We start from the raw sequence: 15792 nt of genomic DNA on the forward strand, positions 1-15792 counted from the left end.
TTAGTGAATCAAGCCCATGGTATTCTCTGCTTCCGTGGTACCGTTAATTATATCTGTGCAGTTACAGTGGCTTGCAAAAGTATTCGGCCCCCTTGAAGTTTTCCACATTTTGTCACACTACTGCCACAAACATGAATCAATTTTATTGGAATTCCACGTGAAAGACCAATAGAAAGTGGTGTACACGTGAGAAGTGAAACGAAACTCATACATGATTCCAAACATTTTTTACAAATCAATAACTGCAAAGTGGGGTGTGCGTAATTATTCGGCCCCCTGAGTCAATACTTTGTAGAACCACCTTTTGCTGCGATTACAGTTGCCAGTCTTTTAGGGTATGTCTCTACCAGCTTTGCACATCTAGAGACTGAAATCCTTGCCCATTCTTCTTTGCAAAACAGCTCCAGCTCAGTCAGATTAGATGGACAGCATTTGTGAACAGCAGTTTTTAGATCTTGACACAGATTCTCGATTGGATTTAGATCTGGACTTTGACTGGTCCATTCTAACACATGGATATGTTTTGTTTTAAACCATGCCATTGTTGCCCTGGCTTTATGTTTAGGGTGGTTGTCCTGCTGGAAGGTGAACCTTCACCCCTGTCTCAAGTCTTTTGCAGACTCCAAGAGGTTTTCTTCCAAGATTGCCCTGTATTTGGCTCCATCCACCGTCCCATCAACTCTGACCAGCTTCCCTGTCCCTGCTGAAGAGAAGCACCCCCAGAGCATGATGCTGCCACCATCATATTTGACAGTGGGGATGGTGTGTTCAGAGTGATGTGCAGTGTTAGTTTTCCGCCACACATAGCGTTTTGCATTTTGGCCAAAAAGTTCCATTTTGGTCTCATCTGACCAGAGCACCTTCTTCCACATGTTTGCTGTGTCCCCCACATGGCTTGTGGCAAACTGCAAACAGGACTTCTTATGCTTTTCTGTTAACAATGGCTTTCTTCTTGCCACTCTTCCATAAAGGCCAACTTTGTGCAGTGCATGACTAATAGTTGTCCTATGGACAGATTCTCCCACCTGAGCTGTAGATCTCTGCAGCTTGTCCAGAGTCACTATGGGCCTCTTGACTGCATTTCTGATCAGCGCTCTCCTTGTTTGGCATGTGAGTTTAGGTGTATGGCCTGTTTACAGTTGTGCCATACTCCTTCCATTTCTGAATGATCGCTTGAACAGTGCTCCGTGGGATGTTCAAGGCTTTGGAAATCTTTTAGTAGCCTAAGCCTGCTTTACATTTCTCAATAACTTTATCCCTGACCTGTCTGGTGTGTTCTTTAGACTTCATGATGTTGTTGCTCCCAATATTCTCTTACACAACCTCTGAGGCCCTCACAGAGCAGCTGTATTTGTACTGACATTAGATTACACACAGGTGCACTCTATTTAGTCATTAGCACTCATCAGGCAATGTCTATAGGCAACTGACTGCACTCAGATCAAAGGGGGCCGAATAATTACGCACACCTCACTTTGCAGTTATTTATTCGTAAAAAAAATGTTTGGAATCATGTATGATTTTCGTTCCACTTCTCATGTGTACACCACTTTGTGTTGGTCTTTCATGTGGAATTCCAATAAAATTGATTCAGGTTTGTGGCAGTATACAGGCGTTTGTGGCGAATACTTTTGCAAGCCACTGTAAGAATACATTGACATCTTATTTAAGTTTCATAAAGTAAAAGCAAAAGCAAAAGCAAGAGGCTGAACAATAGTTACAGTGATCCTATTCACAGAGCTATTAAAAGAGGGATGTCCAACCGGTCCTACGAGGGCAGAGGTCCTCACACATTTTTGACACAGCTCAAATTAATTGATGGGTCTGAATTAGGAAAGGTGTGGTCCATCAGGTAGAATCAGAAACTAAAAATCACAGGGCCCCCCTGCAAAACTTTTCATGGGGCCCCTTTGGCCCACATGGTGTGCAGAAAACCGACAGACTAGTGTGCTCCTAGCCTCAGCTTATTACATTCATTCTGTCCATCTCTGATGGAGCAGAACTGGCTCTGCAGACTTCTCCAGCATCACTACAGTACACAGCACTTGGGGAGGGGTAGAGAGGTTGGGTCTGGGCTTTGTACAGAAGAGCCTGCTGCACACAGAATAGGATTGTTTGATTTGTTATCAGTGGCTGAGCAGATGCAGTCAATAGAACAATTGTGCAGAGAATAGAAGAAGCTTTTCCTCTCCTTTTCCTTAGTTGTCAGTCTCTCAGAATGGGGCCCTCAGTGGCTTCTGGGCCCCCCTGCAGCAGCATCCTTTGCAGGGTCTATTGTTACGCCCCTGGGTAGAATACATTCCTCTCTTTCTCAGTCCATCCTAAATACTGGCATGGATCTGGCCCTCAAGGCCTGAAGTGTGACACCTGTATATTAAAATAATATTTTTACAGATAGCTTTCCTTCAATACAAAAATCTTACAAAGTACAAGTGATAAGTGAATACTACAATTTTTTATTTTTTCCACTAATGGCATCAGAAGTGGATAAACCAATACATTTAATGTCAGATTTACTGTTAGTTTTAATGATTTTTATGAATTCTGGAAAAATTTGAAAAAAATGACATGGTGTGAATAAGGGCCTTAGCAAAGTAACCTGGAGCTATAGTTTAATCCAGCAGCAGCCGCTGTTACAGCTGCTTGCAGTGACTATAGCATTCTAATGTTTGTATCTGGCCATCCTCAGATTGTCTATTCTTTATTGTCTGTTTTGCCTTGAGAAAGCAAGATCATTTGAATCAGGATGATACCATTTATCAGCTAACTTAGAAGAAAAAGAGTAAAGGTACTCATACATAAGACGATGTATGGGCAGATTGAACAAGAGACAGATCTCGGATCAGTTAATTTCGGCTTGCGGCTCTGAGAACCAAGCACCAAAACTGGGCACCGTCATAGCAGCAATGCTATGATGCGCGCCCCGCGTAGTGGTAATTTGGGGCTCTGGCGGGTGCCAGACCCCGAATTACATCTCCCTCCGAGTCGCGACAACTTGGAGGGGGAATAGTATTTAACGCCGCATCGGAGTTTAGCGGCAGCGGTCAGAGCCGTCATTCTGCTCTCCCTGCGCTCTCCCTGCTCCCTAGGATTGAATATGGTAGGACAGAGATCTTTTGCCGGCCTATACACCACAGGCCAATTCCCAATCGATTTCAGCATTAAATCTCTTGGGAATTGGCCTTTTGACGCTGCACATAGCCGCCTCGCCGCCCACGACACTGGCCCTTAATGTAAAATGTGCCCCCTGTTACCCCATGAAGTATACTTTACCTGTCATTGTCCGCCGTTGGCTCTGCATACATGCGCCCCATGTGGTTGCCAGTGTAACATATATACAGGCAACCATGTGGGGCATGTTTATGATGTTGATCCAGGGATTTTATCTGATTGCCATCTGGCGTCAGGAAGGAATTCTTCCCTTTAGGGGCTAATTGGACCATGCCTTGTGGGGGTTTTTTCGCCTTCCTCTGGATCAACAGGGGTATGTGGGGGACGGGCTGGAGTTGTACTTTGTACTGGTTGAACTCGATGGACGTATGTCTTTTTTCAACCAAATTAACTATGTAACTATGTAACTATGTGGACGGAGGACTTGGGGTGTGGATCCAGTGACGGACACCGACAGGTAAAGTATACTGCATGGGGCACATTTTACACTTGGGGGTACAGCGCTGGGAGTTCCATCATTCATCCCAATGTTGCACACCGTTACTTCCACGCACCCTATCAGGAATGTCGGCCCTACATCTTGCTGCATGTCCGATCGATACATGAAATTGGTCGCATTGTAGATTTTCTGATTCATTTCCATTCACTTCCATGAGAAAATCAGAATCAAAATCAGATTGGACCTGTCAGAAATTATCTATTGAGCCTTCTATCTGCCCAAAAAAACTCATTGTGTATTCCCAGCATTAGAACAGGCAGCTTTTACACACTGGACATTATTAAACATCACATACTACAGACAAGGAGACATTGTAAAACCAGCATTCAAAAGTTAACTAGAGGAAGAATACATACAATACTCTACTGCTATTGCCTTGAGAAAGGGACCATGGGTGATTCCAACAGACTCTGGGTGATTAGGAGACATCATAAAACCAGCGTTCAAAAGTTGCTGGGTGCTGCGAACTGTGCTTTGAACTGACCTTTGTGATTTGATTACCCAGATATTGACCTTTAGCCTGTACCTGACCATTCTTGTTGTTGCGTCCTGAATTGACCCTGGTCTAGATTTGGACTTTCATAATGCCTCCTGTACTGACTTTTTGCCTGTATTTGACTATGAGATTGGAATAATTGGGGGGGAAGCTAGTAGCCAAATAATAAAATTACACCTACATACCCCAAAATGAATACAATATCCTATTAATTAACCCTTCCCCTCTTTAATAGTTACCAAAATGAAACACTTGTATAAAAAATTAAAAAATTAAAAAGTGACATTTAAAAAAATGCATAAATAATTACGTTAAGGACTCAACTTTGTTAAATATGTTTGTCATGAGGGTATATTACTGTTATTTTTGTAAATAAGAGCTTGTAATTATTTGATCTTCTCAAAACAAACAAATACACCTTTCATTCCAAAAAAATCTTGGCGCCATACATTGTACTAGCGACATAATTTAAACATTGTAATAACTGGTACAAATGGGTAAACAAAATGTGTGGGTTTTCCATGGTAGCACTTTTAAATTTAAAACTATAATGGCTGAAAACTGAGAAATAATGCTTTTTTTCTCCCCATTTTTTTCTTAGCATTCCCATTAAAATGCATTTAGAATAAAATAATTTTTAGCAAAATGTACTATTCAATGAAAGCCTAACTGGTGGCGAAAAAAAACAAGCTATAGATAATTTCATTGTAATAAGTAATAAAGTTATTGGTGAATGAATGGGAGAAGCGCTGAAAGGTGAAAATTGCTTTGGTTCATAAGGAGAAAAACCCCGTAGTGGTCAACTGGTTTAATTCCATATTTGTTCTTGAAAAGTCATATTTGTGTAGAAAATGCATTGCTTTTATTTGAAACACAATACCGATTATTTAGAGAATGTTGCTATATTTTGTATCCAATAAACAACACATACTGTATACGGTAAATAAATATGCCCATTAATGAAAATGTATGCTTTTTTGTTTTTCTCTTTAAAGAACAAAGATGGCAAAATAGATTTCAGAGAATATGTAATTGGAATGTCAGTCCTTTGCCACCCTGAAAATTCTGAGGAAAATATTCAAATGGCATTTAAGGTAAAGTTATTCAGTAACAATATTTAAATTCCACCTGTTTACAGCTAGTAATAAAAAAAATAAACACAAGCTTCATTGTGCTGGTATTTTGAGGCATATGCTTCCACAAGCTACAACAGTTAAAGTGAACCTGAAGAAAGGAAACACACTTCAGGTTAAATACACACCTATATACAGGGTAAGATTGGGATGCTATAGAGCCTTCCCGATCGTTGGTTCATCCTGTTGTTCCATCCCCATTCATCATCAAAGTTATTCAACCTGCTAGGTCGACAACCTCTTCAGCACTCCTCGGGTAGCCTTCAGAAGCACTCATGTCCCCGAGTACTTCCAAAGATGATCACATCTGTACTGTGCACGCGGGAGTCTGGCATTTGTGTAATATGGATACGTCCATCTTTAGAAGCACTCATGGATGTGGGTACTTATCAAGAAGACAAAGCTGGTCATATATCTTCAATGGGGGATGGTGCTGGAACAACGAGATGGACCACGGACCAGGAAGGCTCTATGTTATCCAGAACCTTCCCTCTACAGTACATAGGTATGTATCTAACCTGAAGTGAGTATCTTTTTATCAGCGTTTAATACAAGCACAGGCTGTGATGTACGGACCAATATTATATCCCTGTGCTCTAAACTGCGCTTATTGCTCATGGCTTTGTAATTTGGGATGTATCATACTGCATTTACCATATCATTGCTTTGTTAGACTTATTTTACTGCAATAATAAATGTAGAAAAGAAAATATGGCCTATGACATAGCACCATCTTGAGGTCTGAATCATTTTAAACAATTTATTGTGTATTGTCACAGGAGCCCTAGTGGCTGACCGCACTTAGCCTTCTAAACGGTGCCAGCGCACGGATCGTGCGAACTCTGGTCGCAGTCAATGCGCAGGAACTGTTAAGAATTAGCCGCAGACAACTCAGAAGGGAGCCTGTGAGACACGGGTAATTACAACGTACACACGATTCCACGGTATCTGCCACCACCACTGGTATGGGCCAGTGGACCCGAGTTACTGACTGACTAGTCCTGCGAATAAAACGGTTAAACACACGGTATTCTGTCTAGCCAAACAACAAACAAACAGTAGCGTATCTTCAGAGACTCGGGATCAGTTCTGTGTGTGCTGAAAAGCAGGGTAGCGGAACAGTGAATGACTTGGAGGAAGTCTTTTATTCACAGCAATATAAATAATTAATATATACAGACAATTATTAAAATCAACAATTATTAAAACAGTAATAGCCAGTATAAAAAATAAAAGAAGGGAGAAAAATACTTAGTTCCTGGAAAGATGTCCTTTAGTGGGAAAACTTGTAAAGTTCTTGGTTTCAATCAAAGTTCAGAGTTCAGACCAGGTGGATGCCAGCATATCCTCAAGTTGGCACCGATGAGTTCAAGATGTTTCAGGGTGGAGGACACTGAGTTTGGCTCCTCTGCCATTCTTATGCCCCTGATTCAGTAGGAGGGAGTGAGGGCGGGCCCACACACCCCCTTAGAACATGAGATGAGTCCTCCCCTTGTCCTGGGAACCAGAAATCATACCTTAACCATATATGGGCTCTATCTCACAGAACCGTACAGGTCAGGGCAGATTTACTAATATTTTCAGGTCTGCCTCGATGTACCCAGCACCTTGATACCAAACATGAGGGGTGGGACCCCTGTGGTATCATTAGGGCACTGTTGAACTGCCTAACGGGCAGTCTTTACCTCAGAAGGTTCTGAAATGTTCTCAGAACCAACGCCAGACCGGGCCCTACATGCTCTGTTAGTTTGGAGGGTCTGCCAGCCTGGCAACACAGAAAATATGATACATATAGCCGTTTATGGAATATGATCTACATTTGGGATTGATAGCAGGTCATTCCCAGGCAAAGGCTCTTTGAAGTTTGGGGCAGCTAGCTAGGTGTCAGCTCCCCTGCTGGGAGGGAGCCGGAGGATCTGGCTTTTCTCCCAACTAGATTGCTTCTGTCATGGTCTATACCTGATGGATGGGCCATCAGCACAGCTTGAAGCCAGGGACTCTCTGGGCCCAGGCTCATTAGCATATCAAAAGAGCCATCCAGCAGTTGGGCTGGTGCTATCTCTCTGCTGAGAAAAGGACTTCAGCTGCCCCTACACACTCAACCCAGATTGTATCGATTTGAAGCGCAATCGATGCAGAGAATCGAGTGCGATCGCTTTTCTTCACGGGCGGTTACAGGACGCGCCTGCGGCCCCGCAACCGTCCGTGACAGCCCCCCCTGGGGAGAAGGCAGATAGACATGCATCAGCAAGATGTGTGTCGTTGCCGCTAACCTGCGATATCTGATCTAGTTCCCCGTTGCAACGGGATAGTCCGTCGGCGTTCTGGTGTCGGCTGCCCGCTGCGTGTCGGCCAACCTGGCTGACGGGTCTCGGGTTGCCGGTGCGGCGGGAAAACCTATTGGAGCCTGTGGCTCGGTTCCCCTGGACCGGTCGCGGTCTGCTACCCTCAGGGTTGACCCGACGTGGACCGTTCTGGACAGGGCGTTTGCGCCACTGCAGTCGGACGTGGTGTCTGCCGGGACTGCTGACAACGGGCAGTGGGTTGGTTAGGTCAACAGCCAGCCCACGCAGGGTTCCCCTGCTAAGTGGCTGTGGACCTAAGGGAACCCCGCGGGAATCCCTGGACCTTCCCAGCTCCTGACAGACGGCACATGCTCCGCAGTAGTTTGCTACATCCCTGTTCATCCGGGGCCAATAAAACTGGTTCCGAATACCGGCAAGTGTCTTGCGGACCCCTGAGTGCCCTGTCAGAGGATTACCAGGTGCGGATTTCAGCACATGTCCCCTGAACGCACTCGGGACCACAAGCCATTTGGTATTCGCGTGGGATCTACTTGTAGGGGGCTGTACAGACTCACTGTACAGTCTCCCACCTTCCCAGTACACCTTGAAAGCGGCCCCGTCTGCGAGGGGATCAGAGGCTTGCTGCCTGAGCACCTCCAGACTTGGGTCACTTTGTAGTGCGGCTGAGAATACGGCGCTGTCAGTTTCAGCCAACTGGCTCATGTCACACGAGGCCAGCGGCTGAAAGGTCTCATCCCTGCGGTCAGAGGAGGGGGAGGAGGCCGGAACCCCCTCCACCTGTTCTGAGCTCGGGTTCTGAGCAGTGCAGCTGCGCGGTACTGCTAGCACAGGTACACTGTCAGAATGGCACAGACGGACATTACTCAAATCATCGTTGCATGCAGTAATGACATTGACAGGTATAGACATTTTTTCATTACAGACAGGTTGTACAGTAAACTCAGGTACAGTTACAGCATCATCACAACAGACAGTCTGTACCTCAAACTCAGGTGCCTTTGAAGCAGGCACTATTGAACCTGGTACCCCTGAACTGGGCACATTCAACCCACCTCCCCCTGGTGCTCCCCCAAGTGTATAAAGTACCTGGTGGTGGGTGGAGAGTCCGTCTCCTTCCGTGAGCGACAAGGCGGTCGTGGCAGGTTCATAGTAGGACACAAGCTTGCCCAAATCAGTCCCCAGCAACACAGGGACTGGGAGATCCTTCATAACCCCAACAACCCTTTCGTGGACCCCTCCTCCCTTAATCCAGCTTCACTCTCGCGTGGGCTATGTGAAAAAGGGTGCCCTCTACTCCAGTAAGGGCAAGGGATCGGCTGGGGCTGATGCTCTCCTTTGGCACAAGGTGTGAGTGAACTAACGTAATGTCAGCTCCGGTGTCTCGGAATCCGGTGACAACTTTGCCGTTCACTCTAACAAGTTGCTGCTGGTCGGTTCGGTCGCGGATTTCCTTTCCGCGGGCAAACAGGACAAAATCTGATGATCCAGGCTGTGGTTCGCTGGCGGGTTGCCTCTGCTGTGGGTGAGGTACAGGTGCTGCATGTGTCTGTGTCCGCTCCGGACAGTCGAATTTCATGTGTCCGGGCTGGCGGCAGTAGTGACAGGTGACCCCTCCAGGGGCTGCAGGCCTGGGTGCAGCAGCTGCGCTGGGTGGCCTCTGTGGCTGATGGCTCACAGGGGCAGGAGAGTCTGCCGAGGTATTGGGCTGACCTCCTCTCCAGCTGGATGGGGCAGTTCTGCGGGTATCAGCCACCCGGGTAGTTGCAAAAGTCTCAGCAAGGTCTGCAGCGACAGTGGCTGAAGCCGGCCTGCGTTCTAACACAAACTGTCGTACATCAGGAGGGCAAATGTTCAGAGATTGTTCGAGGACTATCAAGTCCTCCAGGACGCCATAAGACCCTTTGGCGAGGCCTAGAGTCCACTGGCGGAGTGTGGTGAGCAAGCTGCTGACCACATCTCGGTACGAATCAGAAGACTTTTTCTGCCAGGCCCTGAACTTTTTCCGATAGGCTTCTGGCGTCAGCTGGTACTTAGTGATGATAGCGTCTTTTATAGCAGCATAATCATTATCCTTCTCCGCAGGCAATTCTGCGAAGGCATCAAGCGCTTTGTAGTGCAGCAACGGTGTCAGATGCCTGGCCCACTGGTCTTGGGACAGACGATACTGACGGCATGCTTTTTCGAAAGATCGCAAGAACAAGTCAATGTCTGTGTCTTTCTCAATATTAGCAAATTTAAATTTTGCACTTACGGGTGGTGCAGCTCCTTCAGCAGGGAGGCTGGGCGGTGAACTCCGGCTGGCCTGTTGCACTTTTGCCATGTTTAGCTCATGCTGTCGTTGGCGCTCCCGTTCTCGCTCAGCGGCATCCCTCTCCGCGTGGCGTTCTGCAGCAGCAGCCTTGCGTTCTGCAGATTGGCGTTCCCGCTCCTCGCGGGCTTCCATGTACTGCATGTACTTTTCCACGTCAGTCTCCATCAGCTTTCGTAATGCCTGCTGCATTACCGGGTCAGTACAAACGGACAGTCCAGTACTGGCCTGTTCCAGGCGAGTACCTTCAGGAACTCTGGGATTGGGGTCCACACTGACATTCTCCTGCGTAACTGTTGATGCAGGGCCCTCAGGATGCACAACCTCTGTACGGTCAGGAGTCTCAGTCTCTGGTTCCCCTCGATTGTCAGATGGGCTGGTAGCCACTTCAGCGGACACTCCCGGCTCCCGCAGTTGCTGGGTATCCCATTGAAACAATTCCGTTACCAGGTCCCCTTGTTTCTTGCTGCCGACATCAATGCCTCTCTCTTGGCAAAGATTTTGCAGGTCCGCCAGGCACATTTTCTTGTAGTTCCCGGACATTTCCACGCCAAATAAAATAAAACTTTTGGGGAGGGGTACTGGCTACACAGTCTCTCTGTATATATAAAAAATATATTGCCTTCCAGCTACACCAACGAATTAGTTCGTTTCTTGATAGCGCTAGCGCTATCTTAGATACTTTCAGCACAACACAGATCCCACCGCTGCCACCACTGTCACAGGAGCCCTAGTGGCTGACCGCACTTAGCCTTCTAAACGGTGCCAGCGCACGGATCGTGCGAACTCTGGTCGCAGTCAATGGGCAGGAACCATTAAGAATTAGCCGCAGACAACTCAGAAGGGAGCCTGTGAGACACGGGTAATTACAACGTACACACGATTCCACGGTATCTGCCACCACCACTGGTATGGGCCAGTGGACCCGAGTTACTGACTGACTAGTCCTGCGAATAAAACGGTTAAACACACGGTATTCTGTCTAGCCAACAATAAACAAACAGTAGCGTATCTTCAGAGACCCGGGATCAGTTCTGTGTGTGCTGATAAGCAGGGTAGCGGAACAGTGAATGACTTGGAGGAAGTCTTTTATTCACAGCAATATAAATAATTAATATATACAGACAATTATTAAAATCAACAATTATTAAAACAGTAATAGCCAGTATAAAAAATAAAAGAAGGGAGAAAAATACTTAGTTCCTGGAAAGATGTCCTTTAGTGGGAAAACTTGTAAAGTTCTTGGTTTCAATCAAAGTTCAGAGTTCAGATCAGATGGATGCCAGCATATCCTCAAGCTGGCACCGATGAGTTCAAGATGTTTCAGGGTGGAGGACACTGAGTTTGGCTCCTCTGCCATTCTTATGCCCCTGATTCAGTAGGAGGGAGTGAGGGCGGGCCCACACACCCCCTTAGAACATGAGATGAGCCCTCCCCTTGTCCTAGGAACCAGAAATCATACCTTAACCATATATGAGCTCTATCTCACAGAACCGTACAGGTCAGGGCAGATTTACTAATATTTTCAGGTCTGCCTCGATGTACCCAGCAGCCTGATACCAAACATGAGGGGTGGGACCCCTGTGGTATCATTAGGGCACTGTTGAACTGCCTAACGGGCAGTCTTTACCTCAGAAGGTTCTGAAATGTTCTCAGAACCAACGGCAGACCAGGCCCTACATGCTCTGTTAGTTTGGAGGGTCTGCCAGCCTGGCAACACAGAAAATATGATACATATAGCCGTTTATGGAATATGATCTACATTTGGGATTGATAGCAGGTCATTCCCAGGCAAAGGCTCTTTAAAGTTTGGGGCAGCTAGCTAGGTGTCAGCTCCCCTGCTGGGAGGGAGCCGGTGGGTCTGGCTTTTCTCCCAACTAGATTGCTTCTGTCATGGTCTATACCTGATGGATGGGCCATCAGCACAGCTTGAAGCCAGGGACTCTCTGGGCCCAGGCTCATTAGCATATCAAAAGAGCCATCCAGCAGTTGGGCTGGTGCTATCTCTCTGCTGAGAAAAGGACTTCAGCTGCCCCTACACACTCAACCCAGATTGTATCGATTTGAAGTGCAATCGATGCAGAGAATCGAGTGCGATCGCTTTTCTTCACGGGCGGTTACAGGACGCGCCTGCGGCCCCGCAACCGTCCGTGACATGTATGAAATGATGATGAATCTCAAACGTTCTTCAAATAGAATGAGCAAATTTTAAATAATTATATCTAATAAAAAAGTTTTACAGTTACAAAACAAATTTCAAAGTATTAACCCCCTCCCGACCGCAGCCCCAGGACCGCGTAACACCAGTTGGCGTCAAGTACTGGGGGGGGGGTTTAGCAGGAGATCACACGCGCAGATGTGCGCACATCTCTGCTTGAGTGACATCAGTCTCCCAGAGGCCAGATTCGAAAGCCTGTGGTCCTTAAGTGGTTAAGTAAATCCTTAAGGCATATTAACAGTGGGATGTTGTGTTTTAATGCAACGTTAAAGTTGCAACACAGGATTACAACGCAACACAAAAAAGGTGGTAACGCACATTAACGCTGCATTACCGTTGCATACAGTAGATACAGTGGAGCATACAGGCAATAAAAAGTATGCCTCTCTGTATCTTTTTAAAGTCTGCTTAGAGGCAACGCACTGCAAGCAGTCAGTTACAATAATGCAAAATTTACAACGCGACGTTAATGTTGCACTGTGAATGCCGCATAGGCTTAACATTACAGGGCGCTAACCTGCGTTGTAATGATTCTGTAACACAGGACAATAACGTCCCACTGTGAATGCGCCCTTAATGTTCAGTCACAATAATTATAAATGTTCTGTGTGCCCCCCACCTGCTGTATGGACATCGAAACAATTGCTGAATTTGCACCAGAGAGTGTCTCATTCCACAGAATGTACTGTAGCTGTGATTTTGTTTTTAAATCCTCATACGTTTGCCTCAGGCAGCAAAAATTGTAGAACTGGCCCTGTTGATAACTCCCCTTTATGGTATACAACAGTCACTACAACTGTGGTTCCCTTAGTCCTCAGCTGTCACGTGGGAACTTTTTGTCCTCTTTAGAACATATGCAGGCACCTATTGGCCATCAAGTCTGTCTTTAATTGTGTACATTATTTGTCTAAAATATATTTTTACCGCCTTCAGCCTTCCTTCTCAAGCACCTCTGAAGGAGTGGACAGCTGAGAGAGTTATGGGTTGTTATTGGCCTTGCTGATTGATGGCCTAGCCATTAGAGATAAGTGGCATTGTCTTCAGATTGGTCTTAAGGTGCATACACACGTCGGATTTTCCAAATGACCGGTCATTTGGACGTCAAATCGGGCGTGTATACGATTGGCCGTTCACCTGATAAGACTGGATTTGAACGATCAGCCAAGCGACCGTACACACGCCCGATTTGACATCCAAACGACCGGACCTTCAAACGTCCAAACAGCCGGTCATTTGGAAAAATTTGACATGTGTATGCACATTTACACATCTAGCATTAGAATAAAGAAGCAAAGAGACAACATCTAATCGATTACAATTTTTTTGTCCATTATAAAATAACTATGCTTAAAGTAGCTATACACTATAGAATTATTTTCCTCAGTTAGACATTAAATTAGACAAAACCTCAAATCGATCGTAAATGTAAATTATATTTTAAATCTGTCTAGTGTTAAATGGAATAGTGAACAGCAATGCTGGTTCTTTTTTGTCAATCACAAAATAATCATGCTAACATCGATAAGGTGGGAGCAGGGCCGGCGCTACCATTAAGGCAAAGGAGGCAGCTGCCCCAGGGCCCCAGAGCTTGTAGGGGCCCCCAGTGGCTACAAGAGGAAAAAAAAATGTTCAAATCGGCCTTATAGTTTTTGAGAAAATCGATTTGAAAGTTTCAAAGGAAAAAAAAATACACATTTAAAAACCTGCCGACTTTAATGGTTAATAGCAAATCCACCTTAAATGCTAGAAACCCTAAATTTGCAGGATATGTTAAGGAGATCATTAGGAATAAGAGGAAAAACAATTTTTCAAAAAGACCTTATTGTTTTTGAGAAAATCGATTTTAAAGTTTAGAAGGAAAAAAGTATACTTTTAAATGCAGTAAATGTCACTTTTAGTAGCAAACCTAACGGTAGTGTAATTTTACATGCATCAAACGAAAGCGCAATAAATTTCCTGACGGGGTTTCCAGGGAGTCTATAAGCAGCCGCAGTGCTTTGGCCAGGGATCGCTATACAGCCGCAATATGGCTGTATGAAGATCCCTGGCATTTTTCCCTATTTTCCCAATTTTTTTTTTATGTTTAGAGTGTGGCAATTTTTTTTTAAAAAAAATTATGTCGGGTCCCCCCTCCTGAAACTTTTTAACCCCTTGTCCCTCATGCAGGCTGGGATATAGCCAGAATGGGGAGCTCCGACCGATTGGGGCTTCAAACCCTGACTATACCAGCTGCAAAAAAGGTCCCTTAATCCCGATTTTTGTTCCGGGGTATATGTTGGGGAGGCCCCCCAGGTTTATTTTGCCCTGGGGCCCCATTGTTGCTTAAACCGGCCCTGGGTGGGAGTTCATGACTGATGTAAGATCAACTATTTTACCATTTACATGGAAAAAAACTTTTATTGCCCTGTGTACTTCCTCATTGTTACCCAAGCCTGCCACATGGCAAACTTGACTGTTGAGTTTGTCAGGCTAAGCAAAAATGGGGCCGATTTGACCGAACGTGTCAATTTTGCTTGCAAATTCCTACTTACCATACACAGGTCAATTATGACCTCATATGCCCAGCAATCATTTTTTACTTGAATTTGATTGTTTAGTGATTGACTCATTCACAGCTTAATTTTGACAGGTTCCAGCAGAACTCTATCAAACTTCAATCAAACTGCAAGTGCTCTACTGCTCAATGCAGGGCAAAGCTGTTGGCCATCAATCCCCCACCACTACTGCCCTGCCCCCATCACACAGAGATTTTCCAACATGTTCAATCAGACTTCCAATCAAACAGCACAAAGTTGATTGAAAGTGCATCGATTGGATATATATGAACAATGGCAGATTCATTCAAACTGATCAAAATCAATGTTTGTATCAGGCGCGGAGCTAGGGGGGGTCAGGGTAGGACAAGTGCCCCGGGGCGCCTGGTCCCCAAGGGCGCCCTCCGCCTGGCTGAGCTGCGGGTTTTTTTTTTGGTTTTTTTTTTGCGGCGGAGGGGAGCAGCGCAGAGAAGAGGGAGAGCTGTGCGGACGGTGGGGAAGGGGGGCCATCTCCCCCCTCCTTCCCTCACCTTAGGTGCTCTCCCTCCCTCGCTGTCCTCTCCAATGTCCGGGTGGCTGGCAGCGGCGGGCGGAACTCACCTCCGTCTCGCTCCAGCGCCGGCCGGAAGTTCGGGTGCGCAGCCGCTGCTCTGGTCTGGACCAGACCAGAGTAGTGGCAGATCCATCCGGCGCTGCGACGAGACGGAGGTAAGTTCCGCCCGCCGCTGCCAGCCACCCGGACATTGGAGGGGACAGCGAGGGAGGGAGAGCAGCTCTTCCTCTTCTCTGCGCTGCTCCCCTCCTGCTGGGGAGGGGGACACCTGACCTGGCTACCTACTCTGGGCACATATACCCCTGCCTACATATACTGGGCACATACCCTTGGCTACCTACTCTGGGCACATATACCCCTTGCTACCTACTCTGGGCACATATACCCCTGCCTACATATACTGGGCATATACCCCTGGCTACCTACTCTGGGCACATATACCCCTGGCTACCTACTCTGGGCACATATACCCCTGCCTACATATATTGGGCACATATACCCCTAACTACATATACTGAGCATATACCCCTGGCTACCTACTCTGGGCACATATACCCCTGGCTACCTACTCTGG

The 15792-nt window shown here is 46.2% G+C and overlaps 1 protein-coding gene across 6 annotated transcripts in view; it reads left to right on the plus strand.

The window, feature by feature from the left end:
- The window catches only part of LPCAT2 (lysophosphatidylcholine acyltransferase 2), a 390784-nt gene that overhangs the window by 335533 nt on the left and 39459 nt on the right, over window positions 1–15792 (plus strand). For all 6 annotated transcript variants that reach the window (XM_068260831.1, XM_068260828.1, XM_068260829.1 and 3 more), the window contains one exon: window positions 5162–5260. In XM_068260831.1, the coding sequence (XP_068116932.1) occupies window positions 5162–5260 (99 nt within the window). The remainder of the gene's footprint in view (window positions 1–5161; window positions 5261–15792) is intronic.

The sequence above is a fragment of the Hyperolius riggenbachi genome, chromosome 11 (genome assembly GCF_040937935.1).
Source record: "Hyperolius riggenbachi isolate aHypRig1 chromosome 11, aHypRig1.pri, whole genome shotgun sequence".
NCBI classification, from domain to species: domain Eukaryota; kingdom Metazoa; phylum Chordata; class Amphibia; order Anura; family Hyperoliidae; genus Hyperolius; species Hyperolius riggenbachi.